This window comes from Chaetodon trifascialis, chromosome 9 (assembly GCF_039877785.1).
Source record: "Chaetodon trifascialis isolate fChaTrf1 chromosome 9, fChaTrf1.hap1, whole genome shotgun sequence".
NCBI classification, from domain to species: Eukaryota; Metazoa; Chordata; class Actinopteri; order Chaetodontiformes; family Chaetodontidae; genus Chaetodon; species Chaetodon trifascialis.
The window spans coordinates 29,798,590-29,814,990 of NC_092064.1; the positions used below are offsets into that span (position 1 = coordinate 29,798,590).

General features: G+C 45.4%; 2 protein-coding genes across 2 annotated transcripts in view; both read right to left on the minus strand.

The window, feature by feature from the left end:
- The window catches only part of spcs2 (signal peptidase complex subunit 2), a 308,748-nt gene that overhangs the window by 258,148 nt on the left and 34,199 nt on the right, over window positions 1-16,401 (minus strand). The gene's annotated exons all lie outside the window — the stretch shown is intronic.
- Window positions 1,989-14,551, minus strand: LOC139335969 (olfactory receptor 11A1-like). Its single transcript, XM_070969751.1, has 7 exons — window positions 14,392-14,551; window positions 13,253-13,930; window positions 10,223-10,322; window positions 4,234-4,329; window positions 3,102-3,158; window positions 2,684-2,834; window positions 1,989-2,057 (listed from the first exon to the last, which is right to left on the minus strand). The coding sequence occupies exons 1-7, from the start codon at window positions 14,549-14,551 to the stop codon at window positions 1,989-1,991; spliced, it is 1,311 nt and encodes a 436-aa protein (XP_070825852.1).

A 16,401-nucleotide genomic window follows, 5' to 3' on the forward strand; every position in this document is an offset into this window, starting at 1 on the left:
TATCTCACCTAAATCACATCAAGCTCTCATAAATAGACGAAGACAGTAGAAGAAATTCATTTTGTGGAGCAGTCATGACAAACACCTCATACTCACCACTCCATCATTGGAGAGTCAACAGAACGCTTCAACAACACAATTCATGAACATACGAGTTCTCACATTCATCGTGCGCCTCTCTGTAGTCAAACCACGAATCCCTCCCAACTGAACTGAAACATTGCTTCTGCTTCTTTAAAACTCTCAAGTCAGAGGACGCCCACAGCAGCAGTGTGACCTCATCATCAAAGGACCAATGATTGATTCTGATTTTCATTTGATGGAAAACAAACTTCTCCGCACACTCAACGGTAAAAATATGAAGCTCAAGAAAACAAATGGTTTATTTACTGCATTTACCTTCTTGGCACTTGGCCTGTTAGTTTTGCGTTGACTGGGAAATGTGAACTTAATGTGTTATTATATGTTTTATGGGAGTTGACTTGAGTCTTTGAACTCCAGCCACCTTAGTCACTGTCCAGGTCATCGAGCCACTGTCGGCGCTCTTTTCAGCACTTTGTCGCTGTGGATTACTCGTGCCATTATTGTTCCATTTCAGTCACTGTGGATATACGAGCGTCAATGTCTTCGACTGGGAGGGTTACGGGCCGGAGGAACGCTCCTGGGTACCCCGGTCTTTCATCCTTGACCAATCCCTCATCGACGACTTCCATCGGACACACCCAGATTGTTCTGCTAGGCCGCCGAGAGGCGACCTTTGAGGGGGGGTACTGTTACGATCCCGGCTTCCTGTCTCTCCCTGTGTGTCTCCTCTCCCTTTTCCCTGTGTGTGTGTCTGTCTGTCTACCCCTGGATCCGTGGCTGGGTAGCCCCTCACCTGCTGCCAGCTCCTCCCACTGCGACTCACCTGCATTCACTCTCCCTGATCAGGGAGAGTATTTAAGGCTTGGACCTGCTCCTCTCCTTTGCCAGATTATTCCTCATTCCATGTCGATGTCTGGTTGTTTGGTCCGTAAGTACGAGTCTCTTTGTCTTCCTCTCTTTGTCAGTTAAAGTCTTTATTTTGTCCTTCGTTTTGCCAGCCACTTACGTGCTGTGTTTTTTCTTTGTTTCAGTGCCTGTCTGCCGCTTCCACGCGTGCCTCGTGCCATACCCGCTTCGTCGGTGCTCCCTTAGTTCATCCACTAAGTTTGAGTGCGTCTTTTGTTTTCTTCGTCTTCCACTCCGTTTGAGTGCGCCTTTTGTTTGTTTATTAATCCGCTCGTTGAGCGTGTTTTCTGTTCTTCATTTTGTTAATAAATTATTTCCTGGTTTTACACAATCCCTGCCTCTGGTTTCTGCATCACTGGGTCCAAATACTCGGCGGCTGTATAGCCTTAACATAAACTGCATTTTCTAATAATGTTAAAGTGCCACAAGATGGTGATGCGGGCCACTGAAATATTCACATATTCATGCAAATATTTAATAATAAAATCCATTTTAAGGAATGATAGGATTTTGTCTACTCAAATGCTGGAGGGCTTTTAATTTGAAACAGACACAGGAAGTGTTGGGTTCATGTTAATAGCATAATGCAGTAACGTGAATCTAACAGAGCAACTAGGAGCAGGTCACAAAATAAGGTGCTGACCAATTAACTTGTCCTATTGCTTGAACAATCTGAGGACCTTTGAGTCAGCGCCACGCCTTTCACACCTAGAAGGTCGCTTCCTGGCTGCAGCAAAGGACAACACCTTGGAGATGCTGGGGTCTTGCTCTTGACTCTGCTGCAGCTCCTGGGCAGAGAACGTGGATGAAACATCCTGACCACTCGACAGCTGTTGGATGTGTTGTGCCAGACAGAGTGCTCTGGACTCTGCTGCATCAATCCAGTCACAGTGTGCCTGACAAAGAGCTCTGATCTCGGCTGAATCACACGCCACCTTGGGTGATGGATGGTTCCCTGATCTGTAGCTTTGAGACTGGCAGCTGACCCTGAAAACATCCTACACAGAGTCCTCCTCTATCCCGTTAGCTTCCTGAATCAGAGTGGGATATGGTTCCTCCAGCAGCCTCTGACAAATGGGTTTAACGAAAAGGTCGCGACTCAAGGCGTCAGCCACTACATTCCTTTTCCCGGGCAGGTGTTTGAGATCAAAGGAGTAAGATGCAAGTTTAGACACCCGGAGGATTTCACATGCATCAAGCTTTGGCTTTGTTAGAAGGTAAGTAAGTGGATTATTATCCATCCAGATGGTGAAGCTACGGCCTTTCAGCCAGTGGCTGAACTTCTCATATACACTCCACTTCAAAGCCATGAACTCCAGTCTATGAGCTGGATATTTCCGTTGTGACGCACTGAGAGTCTTGCTTGCAAAAGCAAAAGGCCTTGCCTTCGACTCTCCATGTGGCACCTGAGAGAGCACCGCTCCAAGTCCATCCAACAACGCATCGACTGACAGGAGAAATGGCTCGTCAAAGTTCGGATGAGCCAGCACAACACATTCCAACAGCATGGTCTTCAACTGGTCAAAGCGGTTCCACATTCCACTGACCAGTCCGCAGGGGTAAGCTTACAGTAGGCTCCTAGAGGCTCCCTTTCCTTAGGTGACCGTCTCCGTCTCTTCTGTCCAGCTGTAAGTGCAAACAAGGGCTTCGCAATGGAGGAACAGTTTGGGATGAAATGCTGGTAGTAAAATACCATGCCAAGGAATGATTTGATTCTGCGGACAGAAGGCGTGCACTCATCATCCTCCATAAGGTCTCGAACTGTCATCTTGGTGATAACCTCCACTTTGGCAGGGTCGACAGCAACACCCTCGCCATTAATGACATGGCCAAGGAAGGCCAACCTGTTTTTGAAGCAAATGACACTTCTTAGGTGTCAGTTTCAAGTTGTTTTCTCGCAACCTTTGAAACACTGTGCGGAGTCTGGACAGGGCCTCATCCTCTGACGGTGCAAATACAAGAAGATCGTCAGATATCACAGGAGTTTTGTGAAGTTCATGTCCCCAAAGATCCCAATCATCATCCTCATAAAGGACGCTGGACTGTTATACAGTCCCTGTGGCATGCGATTATATTCATGCAGTCCAAGGGGAGTTGCGAAAGCAATGTACTTCTTGTCGTCTTCATGCATCAGAATGTTGAAGAAGCCAGAAGGGAGGTCCATGGTGCTGAAGAGGCAATTGCCGACAAGAGCAGCCAGACAGTCAGACTGGTGCGGCAAAGGATGGGTATCCTTTAAGGTCTGGGGTTCAACCACCTGAAATCAGTGCAAATCCTCAACCCACCATCTTTCTTCCACACCCAGAATCAGAATCAGAATCAGAAAAAGCTTTATTGCCAAGTACGATTTTACACATATGAGGAATTTGCTTTGGTGAGGTTGGTGCATGACACATCTATCAAGAAGAAGCAATTAAAAAGTTAAAAATATGACAGTAAGTAAATAATATAAAAATAAGAAAATAAGTAAAAAATACAACAATAGAAGAACTGTAACAGTAGTAAAATAAAAAATCTAACAATATAAATATATGTACACAAGTCTTTTTTTTTTTTTTATAACAGAGGCACAGACCTGACAAGTAGAGTCAGAGGTGAAGTGTGAAGTGTCAAGGGGGGTTCCGGGCCTTGTTAATAAGGCTGACAGCAGACGGGAAAAAATTGTTCTTGTGGCATGAGGTTTTGGTCCTGATGGACCGCAGCCTCCTGCCAGAGGGGAGTGTCTCAAAGAGTTTAACTCCAGGGTGGGAGGGATCAGCCACAATCTTTCCTGCACGCCTCAGGGTCCTGGAGGTGTACAGTTCCTGAAGAGACGGGAGACTGCAGCTGATCACCTTCTCTGCAGACCTAATGACACGTTGCAGTCTGCCCTTGTCCTCGGTGGTGGCAGCAGCGTACCAGATGGTGATGGAGGAGCTGAGGATGGACTCAATGATGGCTGTGTAGAAGTGCACCATCATTGTCTTTCGCAAACTGAATTTCTTCAGTTGCCGTAGGAAGTACATCCTCTGCTGTGCTTTCTTGATGAGGGAGCTGATGTTCGGCTCCCACTTGAGGTCCTGGGAGATGATAGTTCCCAGGAAGAGGAAGGACTCCATAGTGTCAATAGTAGAGTCACAGAGGGTGATGGGGGCAGGTGATGCTGAGTTTTTCCTGAAGTCCACAACCATCTCCACTGTCTTTGGTGCGTTGAGCTCTAGGTTGTTCTGGTTGCACCAGGTCACCAGATGGTCAACCTCCCACCTGTAGGCGGACTCGTCACCATCAGAGGTGAGTCCGATGAGAGTGGTGTCGTCCACAAACTTCAGGAGCTTGACAGACTGATGACTGGAGGTGCAGCTGTTGGTGTACAGGGAGAAGAGCAGAGAAGAAAGAACGCAGCCCTGAGGGGATCCGGTGCTGATGGTCTTTTAGTCGGAGATGTGTTTCCCCAGCTTCACGCACTGTTTCCTGTCAGACAGGAAGTCTGTAATCCATCTGGAGGTGGAGTCAGGCACGCTCAGCTGGGAGAGCTTCTCCTGGAGCAGGGTTGGAATGATGGTGTTAAAGGCAGAGCTGAAATCCACAAACAGGATCCTGGCGTAGGTTCCTGTGGAGTCCAGGTGCTGGAGGATGAGGTGGAGGGCCAGGTTGACCGCGTTGTCTACAGACCTGTTGGGTCTGTAGGCAAACTGCAGGGGGTCCAGGAGAGGGTCGGTGATGTCTTTGAGGCGTGAGAGCACAAGGCACTCGAAGGACTTCATGACCACAGAGGTCAGGGCGACGGGTCTGAAGTCATTAAGTCCTGTAGTCCTTGGCTTCTTGGGAACTGGGATGATGGTTGAGGACTTGAAGCAGGCTGGCACGTGACATTCAATTTTCAATTTTATTTGTATAGCGCCAAATCACAACAGAAGTTGTCTCAGGACACTTTCCATATAGAGCTGCTACAGACCAAGCTCTTTTATCTGCAGAGAACCAACAGCTCCCCCATGAGCAGCACTTGGCGACAGTGGCGAGGAAAAACTTCCTTTTAACAGGCAGAAACCTCGAGCAGAACCAGACTCTGGGTGGGCGGCCATCTGCCTCCACCGGTTGGGTGAGAGAGGAAGAGCAAGAGAGGGAGAGTGAGTGAGACAGACAGACAGACAGACAGACAGACAGACAGACAGACAGACAGACAGACAGACAGACAGACAGACAGAAATGCAGTCAGAGAGAGAGAGACAGAGAGAGAGAGAGAGAGAGAGAGAGAGAGACAGACAGACAGACAGACAGACAGACAGACAGACATGCAGTCAGAGAGAGAGAGACAGAGACAGAGAGACAGACAGACAGACAGACAGACAGACAGACAGACAGACAGAAATGCAGTCAGAGACAGACAGACAGACAGACAGACAGACAGAAATGCAGTTAGAGAGACAGAAATGCAGTTAGAGAGAGAGAGACAGAGACAGAGAGAGAGACAGAGACAGAGAGACAGACATGCAGTCACAGTAACAGTGACAGTGGATGTAATAACAGCAGTAGCAGTTGCAGTGGATGTCAGGCAGGGCCAAGGCAGGAGATGCAGCTGAAATCCACAATCCAGATTCAGCCACTGTCCATGGGAACCTGCAAGACGACAAAGCACAGAGACTCCGGGGAAGGAGCTAAGTTAGTAACACGCCGTGGTAGGACATGAGAGCGTGCAGATGGAGAGGGACAGAAGGACAGAGGAGCTCGGCGTATCCTTGGATGTCCCCCGACAGTCTAATCCTATAGCAGCATAACTAGGGGCTGGTCCAGGACCAGCCTGAGCCAGCCCTAACTATAAGCTTTATCAAAGAGGACAGTTTTAAGACGACTCTTAAATGTAGAGACAGTGTCTGCCTCCCGGACAAAGACTGAAGATGGTTCCACAGGAGAGGAGCTTGATAGCTAAATGCTCTGACTCCTGTTCTGCTTTTTGAGACTTTAGGAACCATAAGTAGAAATGCATTCTGGGAACGCAGTGTTGGAGTAGGGCAATAAGGTACTATGAGCTCTTTAAGATAAGAAGGTGCCTGGCCATTTATGGCTTTGTAAGTAAGGAGGAGAATTTTAAACTCTATTCTAAACTTTACAGGGAGCCAGTGCAGAGCGGCGAGTATTGGAGAAATATGATCTATCTTCCTGGTTTTTGTCAGGACACGTGCTGCAGCGTTCTGGAGCAACTGGAGAATATTCAGCAGCAAATTTGGGCAGCCTGATAGTAAAGAATTGCAATAATCCAGCCTGGAAGTTACGAATGCATGGACTAGTTTTTCTGCATCATTTTGAGACAAAATATGCCTGATTTTTGCGATATTACGTAGGTGAAAAAAGGCAGTCCTTGAAATTTGTTTTACATGGGAGTGAAAGGACATGTCTTGGTCAAAGATAACTCCCAGATTCTTTACAGTGGTGCTGGAGGCCAGCGCAATGCCATCCATAACTGCTATGTCATCAGAAAGTGACTTTCTAAGATGTTTAGGGCCGAATACTATAACTTCAGTTTTGTCCGAGTTTAGCCTCAGAAAATTGCAGGTCATCCAGGTCTTTATGTCATGAAGACATGCTTGTAGTCTAGTTAACTGACTGGTTTCTTCCGGCTTCATTGATAAATATAGCTGGGTATCATCTGCATAGCAATGAAAATTTATTGAGTGCTTCCTGATAATCTTACCTAAAGGAAGCATATATAAGGTGAATAGAATTGGTCCAAGCACAGAACCCTGCGGAACTCCATAGCTGACTTTAGTGAGCACAGAGGAATCGTCATTAACGCGTACAAACTGAGAGCGATCTGACAAGTAGGATTTAAACCAGCTTAGCGCAGTTCCCTTAATGCCAATGAAATGCTCCAGTGTCTGCAATAGGATGCCATGGTCAATGGTGTCAAATGCAGCACTAAGATCCAGTAAGACTAGTACAGAGACAAATCCTTTATCAGATGCAATTAGAAGGTCATTTGTAACTTTAACCAGTGCTGTCTCTGTGCTATGATGCACTCTAAATCCTGACTGGAAATCCTCGAATAAACTATTATTGTTTAGAAAGTCGCACAGCTGATTGGCAACTGCTTTCTCAAGAGTTTTTGAGAGAAAGGGAAGGTTGGATATCGGGCTATAGTTGGCTAAAACCCCTGGATCAAGAGTAGGCTTTTTCAGTAGCGGTTTTATCACAGCTACTTTAAAGGACTGTGGTACGTAGCCTGTTGATAAAGAGAGATTGATCATGTCTAAAACTGAAGAGTCAATTAGAGGTAATACTTCTTTAAACAGCTTAGTCGGGATAGGATCTAAAATACAGGTAGATGATTTTGATGATGAAATTATTGAAATTAGTTGGTGAAGGTCAACAGGAGTAAAACAGTCTAAGACTGCGACAGACTGAGTAACAGTTTCTATGGTTTCTGTGTTTGAAGACAAAACAGTACCTGTTAACGGCAGGAGTCGATGAATTCTGTCTCTAATAGTTAGAATTTTGTCATTAAAGAAGCTCATGAAGTCATTACTGTTCAGAGCTAAAGGAATACATGGTTCAACAGAATTATGGCTCTCTGTCAGCCTGGCTACAGTGCTGAAGAGAAACCTGGGATTGTTCTTATTTTCCTCTATTAGTGCAGAGTAATAGGCTGCCCTGGCACTGCGGAGGGCTTTCCTGTATATTTTAAGACTGTCTTGCCAGGCGGACCGAAATTCTTCCAAATTGGTAGAACGCCATTTCCTTTCTATTTTCCGTGAAGTTTGCTTTAATTTGTGGGTTTGAGGAGTATACCATGGAGCTAACCTCCTCTGTTTAATTTTCTTCTTTTTTAGGGGAGCAACAGAGTCAAGTGTCATACGCAACGATCCTGTAGCACTATCAACCAGGAAGTCAATCTGGGGGGGACTAACGTTAGCATAAGACTCCTCTGTTGTATTGAAACATAGCATTGAATTAAATGCTGATGGGATCACATCCTTAAATTTAGCTACAGCACTATCAGACAGGAGTCTGATATAAGAATTTTTGCCTACTGGCTGGTAGTCTGGTAATATGAATTCGAAAGTTATTAAATGATGGTCTGATTAAAGAGGATTCTGTGAGGAGACTATTAAGTCTTCAATTTCAATGCCATATGTCAGAACAAGGTCGAGGGTGTGGTTAAAACAGTGAGTTGGTTCATGTACATTCTGGCGGAAGCCAACTGAGTCTAATACTGAGATAAACGCAGTGCTAAGGCTGTCATTATCAACGTCGACATGTACATTAAAGTCACCTACAATAATTACTTTATCTGCTTCAAGGACTAAACTTGATAGAAACTCCGAGAACTCAGCTATAAATTCGGAGTAAGGACCAGGAGAGCGGTATACTACAACAAATAAAAGTGGCTGCACTGTTTTCCAATTCTCATGAGAAAGAGTGAGAACAAGGCTTTCAAATGAGTTATAGTCGAGTTTAGGTTTAGGGTTGATCAAAAGGCTTGAGTCAAAAATGGCTGCAACTCCACCTCCTCTGCCGCTGCCTCGAGGAATGAATGAATGACAAAATAAATCAATATTTTGGTCTGATATTAACTCATTTACTAGAACAGCTTTAGAGGACAGAGATCTGATGTTGAGGAGTCCACATTTAATTCTCCTATCTTGTTGTACTATTGCAGAGGTTGTTCTAATTTTAATTAGATTCTTATGTTTAACTCCTCTTCTCTGTACTTTTGGTTTACTTAGTTTACGTGGTCGGGGGGCAGACACAGTCTCTATGGAGTGTTGGGTGGGTAACTGCTCTAATGGAGGCGCAGAGAAGCATGTAGGACTGCAGCTCTGCCTCCTGGTCTCAACTCTGAGTTGTCAGGGATTAGGTTCATAAATAAAATCGGTCAGATTTCTAGAGATGAGAGCTGCTCCCTCCAAAGTGGGATGGATGCCGTCTCTCCTAATCAGACCAGGTTTTCCCCAGAAAGTCTGCCAATTATCAATGAAGCCCACACCGTTTGTTGGACACCACCTCGACAGCCAGCGATTGAACGATGACATGCGGCTAAACATGTCATCACTGGTCAGATTTGGCAGGGGTCCAGAGAAAACTATGGAGTCCGACATCGTTTTAGCATATGTACACACCGATTCCACATTAATTTTAGTGACCTCCGATTGGCGTAACCGGGTGTCATTACCGCCGACGTGAATAACAATCTTACGGTATTTACGCTTATCCTTAGCCAGCAGTTTCAAATTTGATTCGACGTCGCCCGCTCTGGCCCCCGGCAGGCATTTGACTATGGTCGCTGGTGTCGCTAACTTCACGTTTCTCAAAATGGAGCTGCCAATAATCAGAGTTGGTTTCTCAGCGGGTGTGTCGCCGAGTGGGGAGAACCTGTTAGAAACATGAGGCGGTTGGTGGTGACCCGTGGGCTTCAGCTTGGGACTATGCTTCCTTCGAACAGTCACCCAGCCTCCCTGGTTTCCCGGCTGCTCGGGAGCTGTCGAGGGACGGCTAGCCGGAGCTGCACTTAGTCGGTCCGCACCGGCTACGGGGACCTGGCTAACTACAGCTAATGGTTTGGTTTCCATGGTGCGGAGCCGAGCTTCCAATTCACCAAATAAACTACATTTATTACACGTACCAGTATCACTAAAGGAGGCAGAGGAGTAGCTAAACATGTGACACACCAAGCAGGAGAGAGCTGGAGAGGGACAGAGAGAAGCCATCGCTAGCTGCTAGGCTAAGTTGGTATAGCTAGCAGAGCAGACAAGCGCGTAGACAAATAAAATTGACGGTCGCTAAATAAACAGATTTATGGGTGCTTGAGCAGAACTAATGTTACTTTAGAGCGCGGATAAAAGGCCGCTGTAACAAAACACAGAGCAAATTACACTCAGAGGAACAAGAGCGACAAACGCACCCTACTCCTAAGGCAACCAGAAACAGGAAGTGAGACGATACGCTTACCTCAGCACGTCAGCACGTCACCCGTGACATGTCACGTGACATGTCTCCAGTGAGGTGTTAAAAATGTCTGTGAACACTGGAGACAGCTGATCAGCACAGTGCTTCAAGGCGGATGGGGAGACAGAATCTGGTCCAGCTGCTTTCCGGAAGAGTGTCTCCTGAAGAGTTTGTTGACATCTCTCTCATGAATGGAAAGAGTCGTCACTGAGGTGGGTGGGGCGGGTCCTTTAAGGTGGGAATTGGTGGAGGTGACTGGAGCTGGAGCTGTTGGGAGGTGTCGTGGAGGATGGTTGCTGGACTGTCCCTTTGCCTTTCAAAGCGGCAGTAGAACTCATTCAGGTCGTTGGCTAGGTGTCGATCGTTGATGGACTGGGAGGCTTTAGGCTTGTAGTTGGTGATTTGCCTAAGCCCTTTCCAGACAGACGCAGAGTCATTAGCTGAGAAGTGATGTTGGAGCTTCTCAGAGTACAGCCGTTTAGCCTCTTTCACCAGCCTTGCTAAACTTGTACTTCGCTTCTTTGAATCTGTCCTTGTCCCCACTCCTGAAGGCCTCTTCCTTTGCCAACCTTAGCTGTCTGAGTTTGTTGTAACTCACCCTGGCGCGTGATGGGACACAGCAGTCCTCACAGAAGCTGATGTAGGATGTCACAGCCTCCGTGTACTCATCCAGACTGTTGGTAGCAGTCCTGAACACATCCCAGTCAGAGTCCAAACACGCCTGGAGATCCTCCACAGCCTCACTGGCCCACTTCCTTGATGTCCTCACTACAGGTTTGCAGAGCTTTAGTTTCTGCCTGTACGTAGGAATCAGGTGGACCATGACGTGGTCGGAGTGGCCGAGTGCGGCGCGGGTGACAGCGTGATAAGCATCCCTGACAGTGGTGTAACAGTGATCCAGAATATTCTCCTCTCTGGTCAGGCATTTAATAAACTGTCTGTATTTGGGGAGTTCGTGAGTGAGGTTACCTTTGTTAAAGTCGCCAAGGACAATAACTAAAGAGTCCGGATTGGTCTGCTCCGCATGCAGTATCTGGTCTGCCAGCGCGCGCTGTCCATCCTGCACGTTGGCCTGCGGCGGGATGTAAACGCCGACCAGAATGAATGAGGCGAACTCACGGCGTGAATAAAGGGCTTACAGTTTATGATGAAAGATTCCAGGTCAGGAGAACAGTGCTGCTGGATCACTGTCACGTCGTTGCATCAACCACTGTTGATGTAGAAACAGATTCCTCCACCTTTAGTTTTGCCGGAAAGTTCCGTGTCTCTGTCCGCTCGGTGGAGTTGGAAGCCAGCCAGCTGCAGCGCAGAGTCCGGGATTAGTCCGTAGGTCCACGCTTCGATAAAGCACAAAACCGCAGATGAGGAAAAGTCTCTGTTTTTACCCAACAGCAGTTGTAATTCCTCCATTTTGTTGGGCAGTGAACGCACGTTAGAAAGAAATATTCCTGGTAACGCTGTGCGTAGTCCGCGCTGGCGGAGACGTACGAGCGCGCCGGCCCGTTTACCTCTCCTCCGGCGTTTCACTGCGTGAGCAAAGGTGAGCGCACCTTTGACCAGAATTTCCTAAATTTCCACTGCTGGGAGCAGAAAATTAGGAAATAGATCCACTGGTGTTGTAGCCCTGATGTTCATGAGCTCATCTCTGGTGAAAGAGCTCCAGGTACCGTCGCAAAAAACAGAATTAACACACAAAACAAAACAGCGCGCACCAACACATCGCGGCAGCCGTCCGTGGCGCCATCTTCACCAGTAACCATCACCAGTGACGAAGCATACTCACTTGAGGACTTCCTGATAATCCCTCTTTCCTCCATATCAGTCAGTACCTGCCTCAGCTTCTGATAGCGGGCAGGAGAGACTCTCCTGTGTGGTAAGCGAAATTATAAAGATATAATTTCAACCTGGTTACATGCCACATCCCTCCAACGAATCATTATCATAACTGGGTTTTCCAGCAAGGTTATTACCAATAGATTATTATGCAAATCCTCATTTAACCAGGGAAACCTACTGGTAAAAAAATGGTAAATCAATAGGGTCTGTGTAACCACCATTTGCTGTTACAACTCATGTTATTAAAGATGTTTGAAAATCCAATAAATATTCAACTTACGAATGAGTGACAACGATGAATAAAATTAGGATAAAACAGAAAAATGAAAATAAAAATGGACAAAACTGCAAAAACGAAAGTGCTTATACAACTGGGAACGCCTCAAAACTCCAACTTAAACAATTACAAGATTCTACAAAAAAAGATCCCTCATTTATCATCCATCACCCAATTGTCTGACCAAGATGTAAACCAACTTCAGTAGACACGACCATAGTCCACTGTCACCTCCAACCTTCAGTATGAGACGTTGCATCATGTTCATGACTTTAAAACCAAAGACCACCCCTGAACTGGATGGTGGGCACTGAGCCAAGGAGTGTGCTGTTGTATCACCTTGACTCATTTCTGGAAGTACAGTTATGAAGGTGGCTGAAGTAGTGCCGAGGCTAAAAAATGTGTATGCAATTTCTCAGTTACTGTAGCGAGCCGGACCACTATACTGGCTTTTCCCCCATCATTGGTAAAAACTCCTGTATCCATTGTGCTCGACTATCTTATACTGGAGGCAATGCTTACAATGTAGTTTATCCAAAAGATTAATCAAAAGACTCGCCCCAAGGCCACCAAAATACAAATGACCACTGAGACACGTGACTTTAGTGATGATGGTCTTTGAACAACACTCTTTGTACACTGTGTGCAAAAGTGTTTGATTTGATGCCCCTTGGGGATGGAATGTGAGTGACACCCCCTCCCCCAGGGTGACCAGGGTTGTCTCTTTTCTCTACAATCAAAAGAAAACCTTATTTTGGCCATTTAAGCTTAAAGTAGAATTTAGCCTCTGCTCGTTTGGGAAACAATTTGTCCACATACTGACATTTGTTCCTACAAACATACAGTTTGGTGTTGAGTGTCTTTCTCAAGATGTTGAGACGTGAAGTCAGTGGAAACACAAACCCTACAATTACTGGCCGACTCCGTCGACCCCCTGAGCTCAAGAAATACTTAAAACATACAATAATCACACGATCATATTCAACACATAGTGGCTTTAATACAAGGATCAGCACAAGTTAACAACTACATCTGAGTTCTGTACATTTTCAGCTGCTGTTCAAAGTCATTACAAAAACACAGATACAAACAGACTTTCCTCCTGCTGGCCACGGTGACCAAATCTGACAGATTAGACGTCCTACATTTCACCGCAGACCAGACTTTTACATGTGATACGAATTTTGGACATATTGAGTCCATACATTACAGGGGTGAAAAGGGGCTGACATGTAAGAAAGTATAATGACAGAAATATTCGTAATATGTTGGGAAAACTGTTCATATTGAGCCGAGTATGGACTATTGTAAAGAAACAGCCAAAAGAAAAGTTGAAGAGGGAAGCGAGGTGAGGAGCACAGGTACTGACTGCTTTCTGTCTGGTCTGTTTGGAACCAGAAAAACACACTTTAAGAATCTTCATGTACGTGTAGAAGATCAGAGATGAAGGACATGAGATTGTGAAAGTTCCATAAATGAGTCCATAGATGTTAAGAATTGTTGTGTCAGAGCAGGCCAATTTAATGATGGAGTAGATGTCACAGGACACTTTGTTGATGATGTTCCCACACAGCTGTAAATGCACAATTGAGGATATCAGAATAGTAGTTGCAAGAAGAGAGTATAACCAACTCAGAGAAATAAGCACAACAACCCTCTTAGTTGTCATACGTGAGTTATACTGCAGAGGATAACAGATCGCCAGATATCTGTCGTAAGACATGACAGCTAAAATGACAAATTCCCCAGTGCCATAAGAGTACAAACAGAAATTCTGCAGGAAGCAACGTGAAGCAGAAACAGTGTGAACGTCCGAGAGGATCTGAAGCAGGAGGAACGGAAACAAGCCTGAACTCCCATACAGCTCATTGACAAACAGGCTGCACAGGAACAGGTACATGGGCTCATGTAATCTTCTGTTCAGGCAGATCACCACGATGAGCAACAGGTTGGCACAAACTATAAGAATATATAACAACATGACAATCATGAAGTATAAGTATTTAAGCAGCCCGGTGTCAATGTAGGCAGCAAGTGTGAAATATGAAACTTGAGTAGAGTTCGTCATGAGTTTCCAATTAGTTCACAACAACTGGACTCTGCACACAAACCAACAGCTTTGTTACATTTTGTTGTAAATTCACTGGGTAGTTATAATGTGTCTGTTCTAAACATCTGCTTGTTCTGCCTCGTGTGCAGCTGAAACATCAAGCACATATTAAACGAATCCAGCAAAATAGTTCTCAGCAGATTCATAATAACAGAGACAGTTCCATCAAACAAGCCCAAACATACCATTTCCCTCCAAAATCAACATAATGCTTTGGTTAAAAATGAAGCTGGTAACCTGGGCATGTACATGGGCTCATGTAAGCTTCTGTTCACACAGATCACCACGATGAGCAACAGGTTGGCACAAACTATTAAAATATATAGCGACATAAGAATGACAAAAAATAGATATTTTAAATGGCCGCTGTCAAAGTAGGCAGTAAATGTGAAGTACGAGAACTGAGTTGAGTTTTCCATCATCCTCCCCATGACTCATAAAGCAACCATAACACTTTGTTTGGTTAGAAGAAATGACACTAATCATATAACATTTCCTCAAATATTTGACTTATCTCACCTAAATCACATCAAGCTCTCATAAATAGACGAAGACAGTAGAAGAAATTCATTTTGTGGAGCAGTCATGACAAACACCTCACACTCACCACTCCGTCATTGGAGAGTCAACAGAACGCTTCAACAACACAATTCATGAACATACGAGTTCTCACATTCATCGTGCGCCTCTCTGTAGTCAAACCACGAATCCCTCCCAACTGAACTGAAACTTTGCTTCTGCTTCTTTAAAACTCTCAAGTCAGAGGACGCCCACAGCAGCAGTGTGACCTCATCATCAAAGGACCAATGATTGATTCTGATTTTCAGTTGATGGAAAACAAACTTCTCCGCACACTCAACGGTAAAAATGTGAAGCTCAAGAAAACAGATGGTTTATTTACTGCATTTACCTTCTTGGCACTTGGCCTGTTAGTTTTGCGTTGACTGGGAAATGTGAACTCAATGTGTTATTATATGTTTTATGGGAGTTGAGTCTTTGAACTCCAGCCACCTTAGTCACTGTCCAGGTCATCAAGCCACTGTCGGCGCTCTTTTCAGCACTTTGTCGCTGTGGATTACTCGTGCCATTATTGTTCCATTTCAGTCACTGTGGATATACGAGCGTCAGTGTCTTAAACTGCATTTTCTAATAATGTCAAAGTGCCACAAGATGGTGATGCGGGCCGCTGAAATATTCACATATTCATGCAAATATTTAATAATAAAATCCATTTTAAGGAATGATAGGATTTTGTCTACTCAAATGCTGGAGGGCTTTTAGTTTGAAACAGACACAGGAAGGGTTCATGTTAATAGCATAATGCAGTAACGTGAATCTAAGAGAGCAACTAGGAGCAGGTCACAAAATAAGGAGCTGACCAATTAACTTGTCCCATTGCTTGAACAGTCTGAGGACCTTTGAGTCAGCGCCATGCCTTTCACGCCAAGAAGGTCGCTTCCTGGCTGCAGCAAAGGACAACACCTTGGAGATGCTGGGGTCTTGCTCTTGACTCTGCTGCAGCTCCTGGGCAGAGAACGTGGATGAAACATCCTGACCACTCGACAGCTGTTGGATGTGTTGTGCCAGACAGAGTGCTCTGGACTCTGCTGCATCAGTCCAGTCACAGTGTGCCTGACAAAGAGCTCTGATCTCGGCTGAATCACACGCCACCTTGGGTGATGGATGGTCCCCTGATCTGTAGCTTTGAGACTGGCAGCTGACCCTGAAAACATCCTACACAGAGTCCTCCTCTATCCCGTTAGCTTCCTGAATCAGAGTGGGATATGGTTCCTCCAGCAGCCTCTGACAAATGGATTTAACGAAAAGGTCGCAACTCAAGGCGTCAGCCACTACATTCCTTTTCCCGGGCAGGTGTTTGAGATCAAAGGAGTTAGATGCCAAGTTTAGACACCCGGAGGATTTCAATTTCAATTCAATTCAATTTTATGTATTTGTATAGCGCCAAATCACAACAGAAGTTGTCTCAGGACACTTCCCATATAGAGCTGGTACAGACCAAGCTCTTTTATCTACAAAGAAACCAACAATTCTTTGATTTCACATGCATCAAGCTTTGGCTTTGTTAGAAGGTAAGTAAGTGGATTATTATCCATCCAGATGGTGAAGCTATGGCCTTTCAGCCAGTGGCTGAACTTCTCATATACACTCCACTTCAAAGCCATGAACTCCAGTCTATGAGCTGGATATTTAGTGTCTTTCTCAAGATGTTGAGACGTGAAGTCAGTGGAACCACAAACCCTACAATTAC